The 24,901-nt window shown below is 38.8% G+C and overlaps 1 protein-coding gene across 2 annotated transcripts in view; it reads left to right on the top strand.

The window, feature by feature from the left end:
* Positions 1 to 236: 236 nt before the first annotated feature.
* The window catches only part of LOC133409701 (serine/threonine-protein kinase VRK1-like), a 38,780-nt gene continuing 14,115 nt past the window's right edge, over positions 237 to 24,901 (top strand). For both annotated transcript variants that reach the window (XM_061690091.1, XM_061690092.1), the window contains exons 1-10: positions 237 to 393; positions 1,141 to 1,275; positions 4,678 to 4,733; positions 4,843 to 4,912; positions 5,513 to 5,600; positions 5,747 to 5,855; positions 9,240 to 9,332; positions 9,451 to 9,583; positions 14,491 to 14,611; positions 17,879 to 17,937. In XM_061690091.1, the coding sequence (XP_061546075.1) occupies positions 1,146 to 1,275; positions 4,678 to 4,733; positions 4,843 to 4,912; positions 5,513 to 5,600; positions 5,747 to 5,855; positions 9,240 to 9,332; positions 9,451 to 9,583; positions 14,491 to 14,611; positions 17,879 to 17,937 (859 nt within the window). In that variant the 5' untranslated portion in view covers positions 237 to 393; positions 1,141 to 1,145. The remainder of the gene's footprint in view (positions 394 to 1,140; positions 1,276 to 4,677; positions 4,734 to 4,842; positions 4,913 to 5,512; positions 5,601 to 5,746; positions 5,856 to 9,239; positions 9,333 to 9,450; positions 9,584 to 14,490; positions 14,612 to 17,878; positions 17,938 to 24,901) is intronic.

Genomic DNA, 24,901 nt, shown 5'->3' with positions numbered 1-24,901 from the left:
AATGTACAATATGTGCCTTAGCTCAGGAAAGGTTGGGAAATACCGTACTGCTCGAAATGCCTCCACTGTGACTCGGGGATGTTAGTCAGGCTGCATGTGTGGGCTCCGGCTAACTGAGCTCTGCATCCTATGTACAGTGTGTGTCTGCCTAAGCAGCTTTTCTATTGGTTCTGAGACGTTAGCTGTCGTTTTCTGTCTTGTGATTGGCTGCTGCTGGAGCAGGAGGGAAAATTTTCAGGAAGTGATCGCGTTCTGTTTGAACCGGTCTACATTTTGTTTTTCCTCCAAGAGTGTTGACAATATATTCGCTTTAGCGAATTACCGACGAAAGCACATTATTAGATTATTGCACAAGAGCAAACTTAACACGCTGATAGTTCCCTTTGGAGAGTGGTATGTATTTAACATGGCTCGGTGTATAGAATGTTACCCACATGGCTAAGTTAGCTGCTATTTTGACGTGTTTTTGGCTATCAAACTATTTTCTGCCTTTCCGCAAGCGGTAGTTAGTTTTATTAACTATTTGTCAAAGGCGTAGGGATCGTTGCGCTTACCATTATGTCGAATCAAAATGAAAGGTTAGTGTGACGTTAACTGTGAAGATGCTGCGAGTTTCCAATTCACAGTAATGTTATTCAGTAACAAGAACCAAAAAAAATAAAAACATCGTAGCAAAAGGCAAACGTTCTGTGACGCGTGATATAGCGTCGGCATATCTCAATTAATTTGGAACTGATGTGATGATTTTTCGCAGACTAAACACACAGAAAAACGATGCTGTTATAATTCTGGAAGATAATTTAACATCTGATGTCGTCTTCGACATGGGATTGATATGACCAAACGCCGTTGTCGCAATTAACATGCGGTTTTTAATTAATTTATTGGTCTTCAAAATTTTTAACAATAGTGAAAGGCTTGCTCACATCCTGACTGACAACCTTATAATAACCAATTGAAAGCGGTATAAGTAGCCATGTAATGCAAACTCAAAGGTAAATGATACCACTGATCGTTTTTATAACATAATCAGAATAATTTATGCTTAATACTTTGCAGCTTCATTTAAAACTGCTTAATCGGTTTTTATGTTTTGCTATAGAGTAATGTTGTGACATGTCATTTCTGTCATTTGTTTAGTTTCAATGACCGCACCTAAAAAGAGGGGGCTACCCAAACCGCTCCCAGATGGCTTCACACTGACTGACACGGTGAAGAAGAAATGGAGGCTGGGGAAAATCTTAGGTCAAGGTGGCTTTGGACTGATCTACTACGGTAATCCGAACAGTCTGATAAATGCACACTAACACAAACACATTATCTACTGATAAATGCACACTAACACACACACACAAACACATTATCTATATGCATTGTAGACCATTTTTTGTGTGAAAAGGAATATATTTTTTAACCTGTTAAGTAGAGCTGTGTGATCTGGCCAACATTTTATATCCTGATATAATATTTTTCCTTAAAAATTACATGAAAATAATTTAAATTCTTGTGATTTTGTGATTCTTGTGACTGGGTGTTTATATGTGCCCTGGCTAATCGCAGGGCACATATAAACAAACAACACTCACATTCACACCTATAGACAATTTAAACTTTTCAGTTAACCTACCATGCATGTTTTTGGGATGTTTTCAGACAGTCGTGCAAATTTATTGAAAATGTAAAAAAAATAATATAATAATTTAATTTAAACATAATAGGTACATACAGTGGCTGACATAAGTATTTAACACGTCATCATTTTTCTTACTAAATATATTTCCAAATTTCACCAGATATTGGGAACAACCCAAGTCATACACACTTAGGAATAAGATCCGAAATTAAGTTGTGTGTAATAATGTGAAATGACACAGGAAAAAAATATTCAACACATGAAGAAAGGGAGGTGCAAAAAGGCATGGAAAGCCAAGACAACACCTAAAATCTATCAATAATCAAACAGCAATGAAGTGAATATCAGCTGGTTCAGTCCTAATTGATGGCCTACAAAAGGGTCTCACTGCCGAGGTGGGAGTCGACACATCTCATGATGATCTCTTGAAGAGCAAACACCTTTTCTCAAGATGATCACAAAGTAATTGTTGCAAAACATAACACTGGCATTGGTTACAGGCGCATATCGAAGCTTCTGAATGTTCCAGTGAGCACGGTTGGGGCCATAATATGAAAGTGGAAAGCCAATCATACCACCATAAATTTTCCTGGATCCGGAGCTCCTCGCAAGATTTCTGACAGAGGAGTGCAAAGAATAATCAGAAGTGTTGTCCAAGAGCCAAAGACTACCTGTGGAGAGCTTCAAAAAGACCTGGTATTAGCAGGTACTGTTGTCACAAGGAAAACGGTGAGTAATGCATTGCGCCGCCATGGCCTGAATGCACGCTCATCACGCAAGACCCCATTGATGGGGGAAAAAAAAGCATGTCAAAGCTCGTTTAAAGTTTGTTGAGCAAAATTTGGACAAGCCAGTTAAATACTGGGTGAATATAGTATGGTTGGATAAGAGCAAACGTGAACTGTTTGGATGCCATAAAGCACACCACGTTTGAGGAGAAATGGCACTGCCCATCTCCCTAAAAACACCATACCAACAGTGAAGTTAGGAGGTGGGAACATGGATGGTGTGGGGCTGCTTTTCAACAAATGGTACTGGTTAACTTCACATTATTGAAGGAAGGATGAATCGGCAAATCTACCGAGACATATTTCCAAAAATCTGCTGCCATCTACGAGGATGATGAAAATTAAACGAAGGTGGACATTTCAGCAGGATAATGATCCAAAACATACTGCCAAAGAAACTCTCAATTGGGTTCAAAGAAAAACAATTAAGCTGCTAGAATGGCCCAGACAATCACCTGACTTGAATCCAATCGACAATCTATGGAAAGAACTGAAACTCAAGGTCCGTAAAAGAAGCCCACGGAACCTTCAAGATTTGAAGACTGCTTGTGCGTCGGAATGGGCCAAAATTACACCAGAGCAATGCATGCGACTAGTTTCTCCATACAGAAGACATCTTGAAGCTGTCATTGCAAACAAAGGCTTTTGTACAAAGTATTAAATAAATACCAGTTGGCGTGTTCAGTACTTTTTCCCTGTGTCATTTCACATTATTACACACAGCTTAATTTCTGAGTTTATTTGTTCTACTTTCTTTGTATGTATTAATTACTTGGGTTGCTTCCGACATCGGGTGACATTTTTATGTCAATCGCACCTTTGGAAATATATATAGATAAAATGGTGACGTGTTAAATACCCTTTTCAGCTGCTGTATATACCCATTATGTTTAAAGGAATGCAGTAAAATGGAAAGAATAAAAATAAATAGTAACAAAAGTAAAAAGTAAAGTAACATTCAAGTATGTTATACTTATATAGGAAAATAAATTACAGGATTCCCGAAGGAGCTGCGAGGCTAATCTAATTAAAAAAAAAAAAAAAAAAAAACGAGGATTATATCGTACAATAGTCATTGTATCTACCATATTTATCGTGATATCACACAACTCTACTTTTAAGGTAACTTCTGCTATGTTAAAGGGAGAAATGATAAATTTTTATCCCTACAAACTCAGCAAAATTTTCTGTAGGTCAGTGCCCAGTCGAACCAAACCAAACAAAATGGTTTTGTAGACTTCAGAATTCATTCTGCTGCGACCATCATGAGTTACATCATCAATAAAGACGAGTGAGCCTGTTCCAGAAGGAGCCATGTAAACCCAAGTCATGAGATTACCTCCACAATGCTTCACAGATGAGCTTGTGTGTTTTGGATCATAAGCAGATCCTTTCTTCCTTCATACTTTGGCCTTGCCATCACTTTGGTGTAGAGGTTAATCTTGTTCTCATCAGTCTATAAAACTTTGTTCCAAAACCTTTGTGGCTCATTTCTGTACGACTTTGCAAAATCCAATCTGGCCTTCCGATTCTTTTTGCCAATGAGTGGTTTGCATGTCGTGGTAGGCCTGTATATTTATTTTCTGGAAGTCTTTTTCAAACAGTGGATTGTGATATCTTCACCCCTGCCATGTGGAGGGAAAATCTGGTCGATTTTCCCTTGTTTCTCAGCTTCAAAATGGTTTGCTTTTCTCCCATAGTCAGCTCTCTGGTGTTCATGTTTGCTTAACAGCAAATGCAGTTTTCACAGGTGAAACACAAAGCCAAAAACAAGCAGTATCAATGTTTAAGCAATCAATCTAAAAGGCAACACCTTCGCAACTAGAAACATGTTCCAATACATTTGCTCATTTGGAAAGTGAGTGGGTTCAAACAAAAGGTCCTGAGTTGTTTAACACATCTAGATGTAAACATTATGAAATTAAATCTGAAATTCAGAACTTTTGTCTCATATTTATCTTTTTGATCTGAAACCCAAATGTCTTCCTGTTACAACAAAAACAAAGGAATTGACCTTGCTGTTCCTTTGGAGGCGACGGTATAAACACTTAAGGTGAGCACTGTATATAGGGAGCATGTCGCCGCCACTGATGTGATGACTGCTTGGCATATTGAAGGATCCTTTCTCAAAATATTTTTTACTCAGTAAAACTTGTTTCAAACTTTGTTTTTTTTCACTTGTTATTCAGTATGTATGACCTACGACTGAACTGCGTGTAAACTCCAATTCCCCATCTGTTTCATCTAAACTTTTAGCATCCAACGACATTGGCAGCCCAGTCTCAGCTGATACTGACTTTGTGGTAAAAGTGGTGAGTATATTGATCGTTTCTGAATATGCACATACTTGCATCTTGTTTTTCATTGTTTTTATAATTAATTAGCTTTAATGAATTAATTTTTAATTAATGAATTGTGCAGGAGTACCTTGAGAATGGCCCCCTCTTCTCTGAGCTCAGCTTCTACATGAGGGCAGCCAAACCAGAGAGTAGTGAGTACCACCCCATGTTCAGGAACAAAAGTGTGTTTGGATGAAGATTTGGCCACATACACAGGGGCTTTTCTGCCTGATTCACAGTAATTTATAAGAAGCAGAACTAAACATCCACTGAAGTGTCAATTAACCCTCTCTTTTGCTTGTTTGAGCTTACAAACATCTTCTCTCTGCCTCTCCTCCAAAACCTCTAACACAATGATTATTGAGCCTCCTTCAAGCTACTGACCAGCTGCCATTCTGGTCGGGTGCCAGTCAAACTGGCACCAGCAATACCTGAGCTGAGACTCACAGTTTTTGCTTAGTCCAGCACTGTGTGTGTGTTTATATTTTATATTTTTTTTATGTACCCTAAATGTTAAAATAGTTGCATGCGTTGTGACACTTTCAAAGACAAATAATTATTCTAGATCAAATAGATACAGAATCTGAGGTTACGGGAAAGTTTTTGAAGTAATCAACCTTTCTTATCACTTACTCACTGTCAGCAAAGATAAGTGAGCCGAGACACCAGGGATTTTCGGATATCTGAATGTTCTGAAGTCATCTGGCTTGTGCAACAGCAAATCCTCAATCACTTCTGTCACTTTGTTTCAGTGCAAAAATGGATGAGAAGTAGAAAACTTGACCAACTCGGCATCCCAAAGTACTGGGGATCAGGACAGGCTGAGTATAATGGCCTCAGGTATGGTGTTCTGTGTGTTTGACTTTGAGTGGTGTTCACTAGCTTTTTAAAAGATTGAGTTTAGAAATAATCTTTAGTCTTCTAGAATGAAGAATTATACCACAGTTCCTTCTTAAACAATTGAAAGTCTCTCCCTCTTTGTTTAGGTATCGTTTTATGGTTATGGAGCGACTGGGCACTGACCTACAGAAAATCAGTGAACGTAACGGAGGTCGCTTTAAGAAAGCTACTGTTCTCCGAGTTGGTCAAGTACTGGTGAGACCATCCCCACATTAATAAAAAATAGACCTACCCAATTAGATTTTTTTTAAAGTATTATAAAAAGTATACAGATCAAAAGGCTTTTCGTGTCAAAGACATAAGTCTTGTCAGAGATAAAGCCACAATAAAATGACACCGTCAGTCGTTTTAATTCTCTTGTTTTTGTCACTGTCGTCTCATGTCAACTGATGTGAATGTGTTTTTGTGAATGTGCCATTCTTTTCTATTAATCTTGAATTGTTGTTGAGAAGCAAACTACCATCACTCTTCTTTATACTAGTCCATAGCAGAAGCACTGAAGAATTCGATCTGCCCAGCATTCTGTCCCGTAACAAAGTCTTACATACAGGGTGACCGACAACCACACTCCGCAACTTTTTTGCGTTATGTTGTAATGTTTGCTTGTCTAGACCAGGGGGTTCTCAGACCTTTTGGGTCCAGGGTCCCCTTTTGTGGGAGAATTATTATTATTTTTTCCCCCCCAAGGACCCCCTCATAATCCTAACGCAAATTAAACATGACTAGCATGTTCACCCATAAATGCCATTGAAATTTTCTTTTTTTTTTTAATGTTTAAACAAAAGAGTTGACCCTACTCTAACCCTGACCTGTTAAAACAAATTCAATTCAATTGAATTTAATGAGCGGCACGGTGGACAACTGGTTAGAGCGTCAGCTTCACTGTTCTGAGGACCCGGGTTCAATCCCCGGCCACGCCTGTGTGGAGTTTACATGTTCTCCCCGTGCCTGCGTGGGTTTTCTCCGGGCACTCCGGTTTCCTCACACATCCCAAAAACATGCATTAATTGGAGACTCTAAATTGCCCGTGGGTGTGACTATGAGTGCGAATGTTTGTTTGTTTGTATGTGCCCTGCGATTGGCTGGCAACCAGTTCAGGGAATACCCCGCCTCCTGCCCGATGATAGCTGGGATACGCTCCAGCACGCCCGCGACCCTAGTGAGGAGAAGCGGCTCAGAAAATGGATGGATGAATTTCATGTTTAACAGTCGTCGCTTTGTGACAAAATGGCTTCGAAAAAAGAACAGTTTGTTTACAAAAGCAGTTAGTGTTGACAACTTGATTAATTTTTTGGCCCCTCATGGACTATTGAGGGGGGGGGGGAAGTGACTAGTGACTTTAATTCCCAGTAAGAAACAGGCAAAATGAGCGGAATCATTTTCACGTCGTTTTCTGTCTGATAAGAAAGAAGCACGGAAGGCAATCAGGAGCAAGTCGCGGTGAATATTTATCCAAAGTCAACCCACCTATTTATACATTGCAAAAGCAAACTTTTGACAAAAGGTATGTGCTTCTAAGCCACACAAATATTTTTCAGAGGTCACCTTGCTTCACCTGTACAGCTATAAATAAGAAAAGAGAATAAAAGAGCTAGAAATGCTGTGCACATGCAGGGATAACCTATCTATGTGGTCACAATCATAGAACTTTTAATTGGCCTAAAGTTATGGTAGGGAGGAGTAATGGTTTAATATGTTTGTTCTACCGGTGCGTCAGTCTCCTGATGTAGGTCTGCACTTACAGTATCCTGCCCTCCCTGAACTTGCTGCACGCAGTCCGGCAGATAGCGAACAGTTCTCCAAATAAGGGACAAAGCGTGCTTGCTCCTAGCTGTTTATCACTCCCAGTTGACGTTTACTCTATAAAGTAAATACATAAAACAAAATAATTAAATGTTCTATATTTAAACGCTAAAATGTTCAACCAGACCCCACATTTCATCTAATTCAAGTCTGCTAGTTTAAGGCTAAAATATAATTGCAGAAGCCAAAGTGGGATAGTAGCATGAATGTTGCGGTAATTCTCAACTTTAAAACAACTGCTACTGTAACACAACCGGAGTGGCAAGACATACAATACAAACAGAGCATACAACAATTTTTATAGTATATTTTCTCTGTTTAAACAACTAATATTACTGGAGCTTAGTTGGCAACTTTTCGGTCTACTTGTCGACATCGATCAAGTCTACATGTATCTCACGACTTCTCCTGTCAGCAGAGCTGCCAAATGTTACGGAACATCCGTATTTTGTGACAGAAATCACTGAACGTTGACTCGTTACGGCCATAACACTGATTGTTCTGGATATGGGGGGGGGATCCAGCATCTGATGTTACCGGCGCTTCCACATGGAATAGCTGCTTGGTACACGCTATTTTATTACGCCCCCCGGCTGCCACGTCGCTGAGGCGAAAATTCTCTTTGCGTCCGGTGTCAATGCATTGTAAGTCACTGATCATCGCCTCCATGGTAGCGAATAAGCTACACTTCTTACCATGCTTCTTACAAGTGTCACGAAGGGAGGACGAGGAGTGGAAAGGCGAAGCCGACGTCAAAGCCATGCTAATTGCTAAGCTATCGTTACAAGCAGTCGCAAAACATTGAAATACAGTAAGTGATTTGCTGAAACAATACACTTGTCACATACTGTAGGTCTGGCTGGAATGCATTTTTGCGGGGAGTAGCCAACCTTGAACAACAAAATAACAGGCCAATTAATACGTGATTAGATTAGATTAAATGTAAAATAATACACGTCCACACAGGACGGCGCGTCTAAACCGACAATGAATTAGTACGTCACTGCACACATCACTTCAGAATGTGGACAGGTTAAAAATATTATTATTATTAATAAATATTTAAAATGTAAGATAACATAACCTTCATTAGTCTCACAATGGCGAAATTAGCATCGTTTCAGCAGCAATTGTGGATATATAAATATGTAATATAAATACCATGTAAGAGAAGACGTAATTACATTTCTTCTTCTTACATGTACTTCTTGTACAAATACAAGTACATTGTACAAGTAGAAACCAAAACTATTGTCCATAAACTATCCAATGCAGTCTATCAGTAATGTGTTTTTTCTTTGCAAAATAAAGTGCTGAGTTTTAATTTTGACGTTTGAGATCTGATTAGTCTGTTTTATGAGATTTGCGTATTTTTTATTTTTTTTCTGTGGTTGAAAACAGAATTGGCAAAAGCGAATTAATCCATAGACGGATATTTTTGATGATGGAACGTCAAAATCTCCTGTACTGGTACTTTGATTCAGGCCGCAACTGCGTCGTCCATTACAAGGTTGATGTCATAAAAAGATTAACATGACAAATACTGAAGCCATAATTTATTAACAATTATGATTATGACTGTTGCACGGAAATGTTCTTGACAAAATTTGGAAAATATGGAAAGTCTGACAAATTTTGACAAATTGTTGTGTAAGTGAATTTTTATTGTTTGGCAGCTGTGTCAGACCAAGGCGTGTACACCATTTTGCATTGGTTGTGACAAATGGAATTCCAGTTGAACCGTGGCAATCTGTTGATTCTGTTGTTCTCCTTTAGGTGGATATACTGGAGTATATGCACGAGAATGAATATGTTCATGCAGACATCAAAGCTTCCAACCTCATGCTGGGTCATAGAAACCCTCAAGAGGTTAGCTGACATTGACACTTTCACTTGCAGACAGCTAATAATTGGAAAAATATGCGGTAATACTGCACTTGGTGTAGAACAACTAATTTATCAATTTATTTATTTTTTTCTTCTGTAGCTCTACTTAGTCGACTATGGGCTGGCCCGCAGGTACTGTATTGATGGGGTCCAAAAAGACTATAAGGAAAATCCCAAGAAAGGCCACAATGGAACCATTGAGTACACCAGCCTCGACGCTCACAAAGGTGTTGGTAAGTTCAGATGACCATTAGAGAATAGTTTAAAAAAAAAAAAAAAAAGAATATACAATCAAAGTCATCTTCATGTCAAAAAAGAATGCTTTGACTTACATGAACTCACAAATATTCGAAACACCTGCAGAGCTAATGAGATTCAATTATAGTTATGTTGAATTGATATCTCCCCTTGTGTGTTAAATGCAGTCTTTTAATGTAATGGAGTATATATATTCATTACTGTACTTAAAAGTCCCAGTTAAGTACATTTATAGATTTTTTTTTTTCAAAATCATATGTAAGATAATTGCTGAAAATGTTAGAAGACTAAAAACTAAGCAGTACTGAATTGTGGAAATCAAGCTTTAAACTGTTTTTCACATTTTATGTGATCCCGATTAAATGGTGTGGCTAAAACGGCTGCCCATTGACGTCAAACTTGAGTGCCACTAAGCGCCTCATAAAGAACATAATGGCTGTTAGTTTGCTCTCTTTTCCATCCATTTTCCGTACCGCTTATCCTCACTAGGTTCGGAGGGATGCTGGCACACATAGACAAACAACCATTCACACTCACATACACGCCTACGGTCAGTTTAGAGTCTTCAATTAACCAACCAAGCAATTTTTGGGGATGTGGGAGGATATCGGAGTACCCAGAGAAAACCCACGCAGGCACGGGGGAGAGCATGCAAACTCCACACAGGTGAGGCCGGATTTGAACCGAGGTTTTGGTTAGTTAACAACACTCTTCTCTGTGGCATGTCAAATTTGGAAGACATTTAATTTTGTTTTGGGACTTTAAGTAAAATGTTCACGTATCTGTACTTCCATTATTTGTATTTCTGGCAAGTTTCACTTTTACTCCATTACAATTCCTGAAAAAATGTATACTTTTACTTTCCAGAACTTTAACCTATTACTTTATTTACTTTATTGGGCGTCCAGCAAAGGCGTCCTCTGAAAGAGGTTTTGTTCAATTGCGGCAATTATTATTATTATTGTTGTTTTTGTCTATACAGTAATTATTGTATGATTAATTTCTGCTGCAGAAACGCAAAACAATCTTTAGTGAGCTTTTTACAAAAGACAAGGGGCCGTGCTCTGCCCATTGCTAGGTAAAATGCGTCATTTCCGCTACATCATTCACAGTTCGCCAGCAAGTGAGCCAGAATTGGGTATTCAGTAAATATAAAAAAAGAAATAAAATTACTTCTGAAAAATACAGCAAGATTTTAGAAGAGCTGATAGGCATTGATAGCATTGTGTCATCTAGTAGTGGCTTGGGTGAAAACAAAAACATGTTACATACAGCAGGTTTAAATTACAATTATTCATAAGGACATTGCCTTAAACAAGTATAGCACTTCAAACTACTTTGCAAGACAAGGCTGGAATGGCTTCATAGGGAGTACAGTTATTGTAGTAAATTGGCAAGAATATACCAAACGTCAATCAAGAAGAGTGAGTCTCCGCTCATATAGCATTTACTGTATTTGTATGTGGTTTATCAGTACATGTAAAACACTTTCTCAGCCTGTCAGTGGCCACCTCCCTCGACTGATATCGAGGAAAACATTAACTGTTAAATTCCCTGCTTACATCCTTCTCTTTTCATTGGCCATCGATTGTAACTCCACCGCCCCTGCAGAATTCCCAGACACAGTTTCCGTTTAACAACCTCCTAATTAGCTGAAGTCAGAACCTGCAACGTGTGTTCATCCCCTTTTAATTGGTGACTTTGATGTTTGGTTAGCAGGATCCGCGAGCCACACATGACTTCCACGCTGGCTGTCTCCATCACCAAGCAGGTCAATACTGTATGCTTGGTTCACTGTCAGCATTGTATATGCATAAAATTATACTGACCTGTCAAACTGGAGCAGTTTGTTCACAAGGAATGGGCCAAAATACTTGTTGACAGGTGCAGGTCTCATTGACAATTACAGCAGTGATTGCCTCAAAAATTTGTCCTGGCAAGTTTCTTTTTTTTCCTTTTTTTTTCAGTGACCATTGCGGGCTTTTCTTTCATGAACAAATGGGTACCAACAATTTTGTCCAGGTGTAATGTCAGAAATCATAAAAAGGATCTGCCTCAGATAAGTCCTGGCTTATTCGTGCAAGTCTGTCCCAGTCCTGTCTCTGTTGCTACGATACAGCTACACCTGTTTTCGGATCACATCTTTTGACACTCCCTTGAAAAGACAATGAATGACAAAATCGATCAATAGAATTCCAGCACATTTTAACCCACTGGAAATTTTTAGGAATCCCACATGATCATTCCTAAAGTTACGTTTGTCATGTTGTCTTATTCCAAGCATTAGGGCTATCAGCAGACAGTTTAAACAGCTCCTCATTGCCTCCCGAACCTCATTGATCGTTTAGCCTCCCTGCCAGGTCGAGGCAATTTAATGTTCCATGTGAAGGCCAACGAGTGTTTTATTCACTCTCTACATTTTCATTGTAGCAATTTCATTTTCTCTACACCTTCCTTAACAATACATAGCTACATCTTACCATTCTGTGCACACAATGAAGATGGAATGCTTCAAAGATGAAACAGTCAAGATTTGTAAATGCCTACACATTTACAGCAACACACCTGTTATCGTGCAGTCAGATTACCACCATCCCGTTGATTATCTTGTCCTGGGTGGCCAGCACCATGCTTCCCCATCATACCTCCCTGTTGGCTGGGGAGAATCAATGCCAGTCATGGCTCAGAGAGAAGATTTATCCCCTCAGATGAAGCCAGTCAATACGTAATTTCTCCAAAGACGTGTGACGGCCATTACTGTATTGAGTTGCTAAAACTCCCCAGGCTCGACCCTTCTGGATGGACTTGGTTTTCGAGTATTGATGCACTTCACACATTAATGTAGATACATGCAGTCACACACAGTAATATGCAAGTACTCTTAAGTTTATTACATTAAAACATACTATACATGCTTCCATTAGTAATTGTAATGGATAGACTTTACACTGATTTTATCGGGCTGATCGGTATCTGCCGATATTTAGCATTTTATGCTGATTGGCTTTAATGTCATAATTTTCCGATCGGCTCCGCAAAAGACATTTACTCTGCGTCGCCATCGTGCACAGTATATTTGAATCCAAAAGCTAGTTTATTTTTAGCCTTGTCGTGCGTCTTTTGACGTAGTATTGGAAATGTCTGACGGTCAATAAAGTTATTTAAAAAAAAACATGTCGGCGGTGTGGAACAGACAACACGTGTGGAACAGACAACACGCCTTGTTTCAGGTGGCCCGAGTTGGAAGACCAACTCAAGCAATGGATTAATGAGCAAAGAAAAGCCGGGAGAAGCGTCTCTACAGTCGCCATTCGACTGAGTGCAATAACTCTGAGCTTGCCATCATTCCGCGAGGCTTGGCGAACCGCTGGACATCCGTGTAAACAGGGCCTTCAAAGTGAAGTTACGAGCGGCGTGGGAGCCACAGATGACGAACACAGCTTTACTAAGACTAGGAGGCAGCGCCGGGCGAGTTACGCCACAATTTGTGAATGGATTGTGGATGCTTGGGCTAACTGCTTGCACTGTTCGAGCTTTTGTAAAAGCCGGCATCATTTCTGAGGAGCCGCACAACAACGAGACTGACTCCGACAATGACGAGAGGGAACCTGGCGTGTTTGATTGAGAACTTCGGATACAGAATATGAGGACTTTGATGGATTTGTGGATGAGGATTGATAAAAAAAATAACGTGAGTACATTGTTAAATACTTCAATAAAGTACAACCGAACTCAGTTTTGCTCCCGCTGCCTTTTTAAAACCATTGTTTTAGCGTGCATGCATGCTACCGTATGCTTTAAGCTAGCGTATGTTTTACCATGCCTGCGCCCAATAATACATTGCGCCTTATGTATGTGTTAAATACAGAAATAGACCCCGTAACTGAGATTGTGCCTTTTAATACGGTGTGCCTTATGGTCGTGAAAATATGGTAATTAAATATAAAGTAATTTAATTACAGTAAGTTAGCACCCAATATTTCTGTCATGTAATGTTGGTTTGACCTGACTGATTAGAATACACGATCTGACTAGAGCAGTGATTTACAACCTTTATGGAGCCAAGGAGCATATTTTACAATTGAAAAATCTCACGGAACACCAACAAACAAAAACTGGATACATTAATTACTGTATGTACTTCCTGGCATCGAATAGAAGACCATTTATCATTTGTGCTGTCTCTCACTATGCCTCACTGGCACGAATAGATGAACAAAGATACATTATTTATTGTAAATATATTTTTTTGAGCAATTAAGTACACAAGTATATACAGTAAATGAACAGGTCATTTAAATAGACATTCCTCCATCTTGTGATCGGTTATTGTTTTTTTCAATTCGGTGATCGGCCCCAAAAATCCTAATCGTGTAAAGCCTAGTAATGGATTGAAACCCTTAGCCTGTCAACATGTTATGTAGGGCTATTCCCAACTCAGAAGTCTTCAAAATTGAGCACTGAAGTATTGTACGTTTCACTCAACATTCAAACATTGATTTGGACAATAAAGGCAACCGAAAATATTTAGCAAAATGTATATTGCTTTCCCGTGACCCTAGTGAGGATAAGTGGTATGGAAGATGGATGGATGGATATATTGCCGTTTACAAATTCATGATAGGTCTTAATTTCTTCAATCTGCAAACATTTTCTGCACAGTACACACAAGCTGTGCCGCAATTTACCTGTTTTACATTCCCAAAAAACACCATCACAGTGACTTGACTTGCCTGTGTGTCAATAACACATTGTATGGCTATAATGTTGATATTGCATTGTTGTTGATCTTGAACAAAAGGCCAAAGAGTGAAAAAATGACAAATGGGATGAAAGTAGAATAATAATAGCATTTTGTTGTGTCTTTGTCTTTTTTCCCAAGCTCCATCACGACGTGGAGACATCCAGATTCTTGGTTTTTGCCTTCTTCACTGGTTATGTGGGTCTCTTCCCTGGGACAGTGACCTCAAGAACGCAGTTAAAGTCATGGAAGCCAAGGCCATGTAAGTCCCTACAAACTGGTCATAATATACTTACTTGGAATGGGTATAATTGATTAATTTATCTTTAAATTAGTGATTGCTAAATGTCTTGCAGTAATTGAAGCAAAATACACTATATTGCCAAAACTATTCGCTCCCCTGCCTTGACGCACATGATTTTAAGTGATATCCCATTCTAAATCCATATGGTTTAATATGATGCTGGTCTATCCTTTGCAGCTATAACAGCTTCAACTCTTGTGAGAAGGCTTTCAACCAGCTTTAGGAGTGAGTTTATGGAATATTTTGCCCATTCTTCCAGGAGCACATTTGTGAGGTCACATACTGATGTTAGACGAGAAGGCCGAGTTCATTGTCCACTCGAAATCAACCCTTAGGTGTTCTATCGGATTGAGGGCAGGACTCTGTGCAGGCCAGTCAAATTCATCCAGACTAAATTCTCTCATCCATGTCTTTTTGGACCTTGTTTTGTGCACTGCTGCACAGACATGTTGAAACAGCAAGGGGTAATCCCCAAACAGTTTGACTGTCCAAAATATCTTGGTATCCCTAAGCATTCAGAGTTTCTAGCTCAGGGGCTAATATTTTTTACATTTCCAACTTGGCCCCTTCCCAGTCATGACAATCGGCCGGGTATGTGCGCAGTTGACAGTCGTCGCACATGGCGCCTATTCTTGTACCAGCTGTCTTGAAAATAAGCAGCAAACAACAAAAAAAATCTTCGCCAGCACCCCCAACCCCCGTTGACAATCGATGTTTGGTGGGGGGGGGATCGTCCAGGGGAGCGCACGTGACGGGCTTCGCATAGGGCGCCTCGACTCCAACATTTAGGAAGTGTCCACCAGCAGCGGGTATAAAAACCCCATATAAAACCCTATGGATTAAGACTGGGATGTCACTTAAATTCACATCTGAGTCAAGGCAGGTGAGTGAATACTTTTGGCAAAATAGTGTAAATTGCACTAAAGACCAGCACAGGTTCTGTTGCTCTTGTCTTAACGAGTAACTAGTCTGTCAACAAGGGGAAGTTAATATTAACAATAGTCTACTCAACAGGACACTGGCATTGAAATAGGATTAGAACATTCTTCGAGATTCCCATAAAAAAAAGTGCACTTGCATTGGCACACACAGGTATAAAAGGCACAGAGAAGGATACAACTCTACCTTTTGATGTCAGTGCTGTTTTTATTTATTCCATCCATTTTCTGAGCCGCTTCTCCTCACTAGGGTCGCGGGCGTGCTGGAGCCTATCCCAGCTGTCATCGGACAGGAGGTGGGGTACACCCTGAACTGGTTGCCAGCCAATCGCAGGGCACATACAAACAAACAACCATTCGCACTCACATTCACACCTACGGCCAATTTAGAGTTGTCAATCAACCTACCATGCATGTTTTTGGGAAGTTGGGAGGAAACCGGAGTGACCGAAGAAAACCCACGCAGGCACGGGGAGAACATGCAAACTCCACACAGGCTGGGCCAGGGATTGAATTCCGGTCCTCAGAACTGTGAGGCAGACGCTCTAACCAGTCGTCCACCATGCCCCTGTTTTTATTTATTTATTTTATTTTATTTTACCTGTATAAGAAGGATCTTGTACAGGGCCGCACGATATTGCGAAAAAAATATTTTTAATTTTGTATTTTTAAACCCTGTAACATATTGCAATCTGACAAAATACAGGATAACATACTCATGACGTGTAAACTAGGACACATTTCTATTTTTCCCCTCTCTGTTTTATTGTTTGGACAGTTTATAATAGCTTGAGTCGAAAAGAAACTAAGCTCAGTAGAGCAAAGAGGTATACTGAGCGTGAGGTCTACCTGTGTTTAAATGCACTGTACTCAGGCACGTGCACAGATAGACCCCTAGTGGTGCTCTGGCACCAGGCCCTTTTACCCAGGATGAGAAAAGTGCTTTCTTTTTCTTCATTCATCAATATTTAAGAAATATAAAAAAAAATACTCCCTCTGTCATTAGTCAATACGCGGAACGTCATGTGACAAAACCCGGAAAACAGGTTAGCGGGCTTCCTGTGTATGCCGCAATAACTAGCAAAACAACAGATTGATGACAAAATAGTTTGAACCTGACCTTGCTATTAAAAAAAAATTATGGCTAGTGCCTTTGGACAAAAGTTAAATGTGCAGTATATCATTTATACAAATATGATATATGTAAACACAAATGTAGCCTAAACATCAGCAATTGTAATCTTTGGTGAAAAAAAATAAAAATAAAATAAAAACTATTAAAAAAGACAAGAGGAAGTGCTTTGACCTGTTTTGCCGAATGTAGAGGTTGGTTGTACATATACCGGATTCCCACAAAAGTGTTTTAATATCACATGGGTATTTATTTGAGTACTTATGAAAATTGTGCTCCTCGCTGACCTGCATGGGATACAAATCACTGCCATTTGATAAGGGGTGTGTTGACTTTATATCTACTGTAGCTTCGCTTTGCCTCCTTTGTAAGTAGGTTTATTGACTGAGTTGATTGTGTTCACATAAATTGATACATAAGTTAAATAAATCTACTCCTGTTTTTCTTAATTGTATGAATAATTTTGGCAATTTGGATGGCCATTTTTTTTGGCTTCAACACCTGCCCTCAAAAATGTCTGTCCACGTGCCTGACTGTAGTGTTGAGCAGGTAATAGTCTAGCCAGACTTCAAGTTAAAATAATTTATTTTCATGCCCATTTATACTGTACTACACAAGCCAAGAGAACATTCCTTACCAGATTTTTGTTTTTCAGCAATCTTATACATCATGTTTTAACATAATTTGCGCTACTATATTTATATTTGAGCGCATTTAGTTAACAACACATATTGTTGTGTACATGTTAGGTTTGTCCCTTCAATACAGCTGTAGCAGGTCAAGCACCCAACGCTGTTTTCCAGGATTATAAAAACATCACTCTAAGGCTGTCATGTAGTAGTTAATACTGATGGTTAGTATCTGATCAGAATAAATTGGATTTAAGCTTATAATTTTCTATTTTAGTTCAGGCATCAGAGATCTTACAATAGCACATTTACCAATCATACATTACAAGTTAGAATTGTCACTAATCCAATTATGACTGTTCTGTGTTTTGTAAAAGGAATCAGTAGAACAGTTTGCTTCAATTTAGCTCATTGTGGCTGTGTCCTTTCCCCAACCCCACTATCTAATTCTGAATAATGTTTGCCCTGTCATAATGTTTTTCCTCTTCATTCCTTCTCTGTTTTATCTGTCCTGCTCGGTGCTTAGACTGATGGATAAGCTGCCAGAGTCTGTCCAGCAGCTGTCAGTGTCTGGAACAAGCACAGGTAAATCTCAACAATCTGAAGTTCCAGGAGGTTCACTGACACCTTTTAGGTTAAACAAGACATTTTGAAATGGGAACTCTTTCAACTCAAATTGTTAGACAACATAATGATCTTTATGGTAAAGCATTTTTGTGTTGTAATTGTCTAGTTCTGTTCGTATGAGTCACGTTGCTTGAACACATTGAATGGTTCAACAGTTAGGATGCCACATCGCAATCACAGAGTCCATGGATCGGTCAGTGTCAGGGTTGACCACAGATGAGGATTTGCGGTCGTAAATATAGAAAATGTTTGGCCTCAACCGTTTTCCGAGCAAATCGGGCAGGAAAAAGTATTCTTTACACACCCCACACCACAGGGTAATCAGTCAAGATGAGATATTTTTGATAGATACGATAATTGTTTTGCTGACTTTGAATGGAAGAGTCATTCGGGCTCAAATTAGGCTAGAGGTAGGATGCATTCGTAATGAAATGGGACAACTTGATGTTGCCCATGTAAATCTGCACTGTGTTGACTTTTGCTACCATGGCACTTTACAGTGCCCATTACAGCCTCTTCGTGTTGATTTTTTTTCCGGTTTGCCATTTCAGTCGTAAATTACAATTTAGATCACAGGTGTCACCAGTAACGACTTGTTGGTAGGGCGGCACGATTATGGCCAAAATGATCAAGATAATTACTTTGATCAATATTGAAATCATGATTATTAATCACAATTATTCATCATGTTGGGGAAAACATCTGTAGTTTTACTGCACTGCTTTACAACAAACTATATTTTAACAATGTAAAATGAAACTTTAAAATTATTGGATTATCATTTTAGAATAAATTATGAATACCAAATTACAACAATTTTTGCTGTACAAGTGCATTGCCATGACTCAGCAGGGGGCGTTTGGCTTGTTCTTTAGGAAGTTTAATGAAGCCTTAACCATGCGCCAATCAGGTTAATCTGACAATCAGGTTAATTTAATCGTGGCACCCAAACTCGTGATCACAATTCTAATTCGATTAATTGTGCGGCCCTACTATTTGGGGCCAAATTCTGCAGATTACTTTTTTCTGGTTGGTGTCTGACACTTTAAAACCAAACCATGGAATTAAGGAATTTACTATAAAGGTTCTGTTTCCACTTTGTTCTCTCCTAAGCTTTTTTTGTCCGGCATGTTGTTTACACACATGGTCCTCCAGCAGTGCCGTAAATGAGTATTTCTGGGTGTCGTAAATTGCCACTATTAAGCAGCGACCTTGCTGAATATATGCTAACCGTCATAAATTGTTCATACAATGTTAATATAGCGTCTAAATTAGGGATTCACGATAACTCTTAGGTAACCGATACCTATAACCAGTATTATTTTTTTATGGTTTATATCAGGGCTCTTTACAGTTGAACTAGTCACTCATTTTTTGTTTCCAAATACATTAAATATTTTTGAAGGGTAAGTGCAGAAAATGTGCAAAGACAGAACAATTAGCACTGAATTGTTGAGAGACATCTTAAAATTCTGATTCATCATCTCAGTTGGCTGGATTTGTTTTGGGCAGGCCTAAAAACTAGTCCTGTGTTGCGGCTGGGTTTTAAATACATCCCCAGTTCCAATGACGTTGTGTTAAACATAAATAAAAACAGAATACAATGATTTGCAAATCATGTTCAACCAATACTTAATTGAATACACTACAAAGACAAGATATTTAATGTTCAAACTGATAAACTTGATTGTTTTTAGCAATATATATATATATATATATATATATATATATATGTATGTATATATATATATATACATGTGTGTATATGTATATATATATATATATATATATACACACATGTATATATATATATATACATACATATATATATATATATATATATATATATATATATATACATGTGTGTATATATATATATATATATATATATATATATATATATATATATATATATATACATGTGTGTATATATATATATATATATATATACATGTATGTATATATGTATACATGTATGTATATATATATATATATATATATATGTATATGTGTATGTATATATATATATGTATATATATATATACATACATCTATATATATATATATATATATATATACATGTATGTATGTATATATATATATATATATATATATATATATATATATATATACATGTATGTATATATGTATACATGTATGTATATATATATATATATATATATATGTATATGTGTATGTATATATATATATGTATATATATATATACATACATCTATATATATATATATATATATACATGTATGTATGTATATATATATATATATATATATATATATATATATATATATATATATATATATATATATACATGTGTATATATATATATATATATATATATATATATATATATATATATATATATATACATGTGTATATATATATATATGTTGTGTTATGTTGTTTGAAGCATTCTAATTTACCGTAACATAAGGTTGCTAATCTTATTAGCATGTCCAAACAGCATGTCCAAATTAGCATGTCCAAACAGTTTCTTTGCTGGTCATTTTTAATATTACAGTTGAGTCACTGTCTATTACAGTACACTAACATCACAGCAGACCCTGCGATTTGACTTTTCCGCACATACATCGATGACAATGCTCCAATAATATATCATGCAGCCCTAATAAACACCAAGCATCCTTATTCCATGCAGAACCAGTGGCCATTCTGTGGAATTGACACTTCCTCATTCATTATGACTTGACCCATTACTACCAGTAGAGTATGTAATTGGTCATCAAACTATGCCCACAACTCAAAAAAATGCATCTTCCCTGAAGTGTAATGTGTTTTGTGTTACCTGGGCTACAGTGTCTCTGCTGTCTGGCCCCACACGCGTTGCTAGGCAGTGGCGAACCAGACGGGATCTGCCGCCCCGAGGGCCCTTGCCAGCCCGACAGCCATTCGAGTAGTCGCCGGCGATCCACCACAACAGCGTTAGGGCCGGCTGAATGTGTTGGGGCGAGAAGGAGGAGGGGAAAAAAAATAATCATCCAAGTGGACTAGTGTGCGTCGCGCTACTGTTGTCGCTTACGGTGCACCCTTCGGCTTACCCTTGTCTTTGTTCATTCATTTATTGTCCAGTTTGTTAACAAGACTCTTTTCTGTGCTGTGTCAAATTTACAAGACATTTTTTTAGCCTCTTTGGTTCAATTTTAACAATTTCCAGACCAAGGTCCCCCAAACTGATGGAAAGCTGGAGCGGGGACCCCCACTACTTATGTCTAATGTATAACTGTATTTTATATTAAACTGGTCCTATAATAGAATTACTTTTATTGTCACTATTCACAAGTACAATGAGATTGAGATGAGATGTCATGTATAAATGTACCTTGTTATTGTGCAATCAATACTGAGATATTCAAATAATACACAGGTTCAAATATTCATGTTTTTATTCATAACAATATAAGAATGTGCAATCATTCATGTTCATGTTTATTTAAAGACATTTGAATTTGTGGCTGGGCGAATAGTGCCGGGGGGTGTGCTGGTGCTGAGCGAAGCCATCAGACGGGCGTCATTAGTAGATGCACGCTCGCGCTGGCCGTATCGAACTTAGGAGGGCTGTTGTGTGTTTTGATGTTAATTCCATTTGTGGATGATCTAATTAATTGTCCAATGCTCCTCACCGAAGGACGTAAATGGTCGCGAACGTCTTAGTTAGGGACTCAGTCATTGGATGATTGTAATTTCAGCAAGTGCTGGTGATCATATGCTAATTTACTGCAGATATTGACTATTTTTTGTGTTGTAGGTGAAGAGTTTTGGTCGAAATATCCATGACTGTCACGACCCAATGTAACAGCCGCTTGACTGGCCGCTGGCGACCAGTGCGCCGTTGAATTAGATTGCTCTTGTTAACGATCCTTTTCCATTTCCTGTTTTATATATATATATATATATATATATATATATATATATATATATATATATATATATATATATATATATATATGTTTTATATCCATATATATATCCATCCATTGTCTTCCCCTTATCCGAGGTTGGGTCACGGGGGGCAGCAGCCTCAGCAGGGAAGCCCAGACTTTCCTCTCCCCAGCCACTTCCTCTAGCTCTTCCGAGGGGATCCTGAGGCGTTCCCAGGCAGGCCAAGAGACATAGTCTCTCCAGCGTGTCCTGGGTTGTCCCCGTGGCCAGAACACCTCACCAGGGAGGCGTCCGGAGGCATCCAAAACAGATGCCACCTCATCTGGCTCCTCTCAATGCGGAGGAGCAGCGGCTCTACTCTGAGCCCCTCCCGGATGACCTAGCTTCTCACTCTATCTCTAAGGGAGAGCCCGCTTGTATCCGGGATCTTGTTCTTTCGGTCCCACTAGCTCGTGACCATAGGCGAACGTAGATCGACCGGTAAATCGAGAGCTTTCCCTTTCGGCTTAACTCCTTCTTTACCACAACTGATCGATACAAAGTCCGCATCACTGCAGACGCTGCACCGATCCGCCTGTCGATCTCCCGTTACATTCTTCCCTCACTCGTGAACAAGACCCCAAGATACTTGAACTCCTTCACTTGGGGCAGGATCTCATTCACGACCCAGAGAGGGCACTCCACCCTTATCCGACTAAGGACCATGGTCTCAGATTTGGAGGTGCTGATTGTCATCCCAGCCGTTTCACACTCGGCTGCGAACCGCTCCAATGAGAGTTGGATATCACGGTTTGATGAAGCCAACAGAACCACATCATCTGCAGAAAGCAGAGATGCAATTCTGAGGCCACCAAATCGGACCCCCTCAACGCCTCGGCTGCGCCTAGAAATTCTGTCGACAAAAGTTATGAAGAGAATCGGTGACAAAGGGCAGCCTTGGCGGAGTCCAACCCTCACCGGAAACAAGTCTGACTTACTGCCGGCATATCCGGCAAAAACATTTATTTATTTTTTTCTGTCAATATGGGGTGCTGTGTGTACAGGAAACAAATAAACAAATGATTTTTTTGAGAGTGGGAGATGGTGCTTGAATAGTGTTGACAGTTTGAGTTAATGTACAGAATGGAATCACTTCATGAATTGATTTTTCTCCTTTCAGAATCAATAATTTTTATTGGCCAAGTATGTTAAAACAGAAAAATTATTTTTTCTCTGGTAGTTTGAGCTACTGTAGTATAACAAAAAACAGCCACTTCGACAAAAAGTACATTTAGGACATAAAAACTCAAGTAAGGAAAGTCATTCAGCAATGAAAGTGTGCATGTTGCAATGCTGATACAGTGACAATTGTGCAAATGATGCAGAATCATCATGCAATTTAAAGTGACTAGTAGTGCGATAATCTGTTAAAATGGTGCAGAGTTCTCAAGCATCTAAGTGGCTACTAGTAATCAACAACAGTTAGGCAAATAACGCAGAGTGACAAAACTACGAGTACAGTGATAATGTAATATTGTCTGAACAGAGATGTGCAAAATTGGCAACTAATTCAGACTACATTTTGCGTAACGTATAATTGTATATTTAGTCATTTTGAAGATTGTTTTTGTTTTTCGTCTATGTTGGTCCCTCAAAATGTTTTCAGGTGAAACAGGTCTGTGGTGCAAAAAAGGTTGGGCACCGCTAATATAGATCCATCTATCTACTTTCGCTTATCCAAGGTTGGGTTGCGGGGGCAGAAGCTTTATCTTCATTCAGCTCCTAAGCCAACCAGGAGACATAGTCTATCCAGCGTGTCCTGGGTCGTCCTCGAGGCCTCCTTCCAGGAGGATGTGCCTGGAACACCTCACCAAAAACAATTTCCCCCCCCCATGTTTTTTAGTTTAGAAAAACAGCTCTGTATTGTAAGATACAGTGGAACCTCAATTTAACAAACTTCGGACTTAAGGGACAGACAATAGTGTCCAGTTGGAAGGAACTCAGAATGACCCCTTTTATGCACCAGTGAGTTAAGTTTGGATAAACATTAAACCTTTTCAAAATTTTAAAGCTTTTTTATATTTATTTATCATAATGTTATACTTAACTGGGTGTTTTTACCCCACGAAAAAAGTAAGAAACAAAAACATTTTAATGTAGTGTTTTTCGGCCACAAAAAAGGGCTTCAATTTAACGGACAGTCAGATTTAACGGATGAGTCCGTTAAATTTGTCCGTTAAATCGGTTCCACTATGTGTAAATGTAAAAACATAACACGAGAATTTGTTGAAATAAACGTATATTACCATTAAATTAAGTAGGGGTGAGTGATATGGCCTGGATGAATATACGGACACTGTCACATCCTATATTAGTTTCTGTGAAGATGTGTGTGTACCAACAAAGTCATTTCGCACATTCAATAACAACAAGCTGTGGTTCACTGCCAACCTTAAGCAACTTCGGCAAGCTACAGAGGACGCATATCAAAGCAGAGACAGGGCCCTGTATAATTGAGCTAGAAACCAGCTGACTAAAGAAATTAACAAATAAATTTAATATAATAAATATTTAATCATTTAATTTAATAAATAAATAAAATAATTAAAGAGGAACTATGCAGCAAAGTTGGAAAAACAGTTTAGCGCTAACGACTCTAAATCAGTCATGCATTCCAATCGCTGACCAATTACAAGCGACGATCCCCCCCAAGCTGAGCACACTAGCCAACGACTTGAATACCTTCTACTGCAGATTTGAAAAGGACACTTTCACACTCCACATCCACCCAGCCGCACCACCGACCACAATATCACCTCTGACTTCTGCGTTAACCATCCATGAACAGGATGTGAGATGCATCTTCAATCAACAAAAGATTAACAAAGCGGCAGGCCCAGACCATATGTCCCCATCCTGCCTCAAAGTCTGCGCGGACCAGCTCGCTCCAGTCTTTACACAGATCTTCAATAGATCCCTGGAACTGTGCAAAGTACCAGTACCTGTTTCAAACGCTCCACCATCA

This window comes from Phycodurus eques, chromosome 11 (genome assembly GCF_024500275.1).
Source record: "Phycodurus eques isolate BA_2022a chromosome 11, UOR_Pequ_1.1, whole genome shotgun sequence".
Classification (NCBI taxonomy): domain Eukaryota; kingdom Metazoa; phylum Chordata; class Actinopteri; order Syngnathiformes; family Syngnathidae; genus Phycodurus; species Phycodurus eques.
The sequence above is the reverse complement of the archived record's forward strand: the minus strand, read 5'-3'. Positions and strand labels throughout refer to the sequence as shown.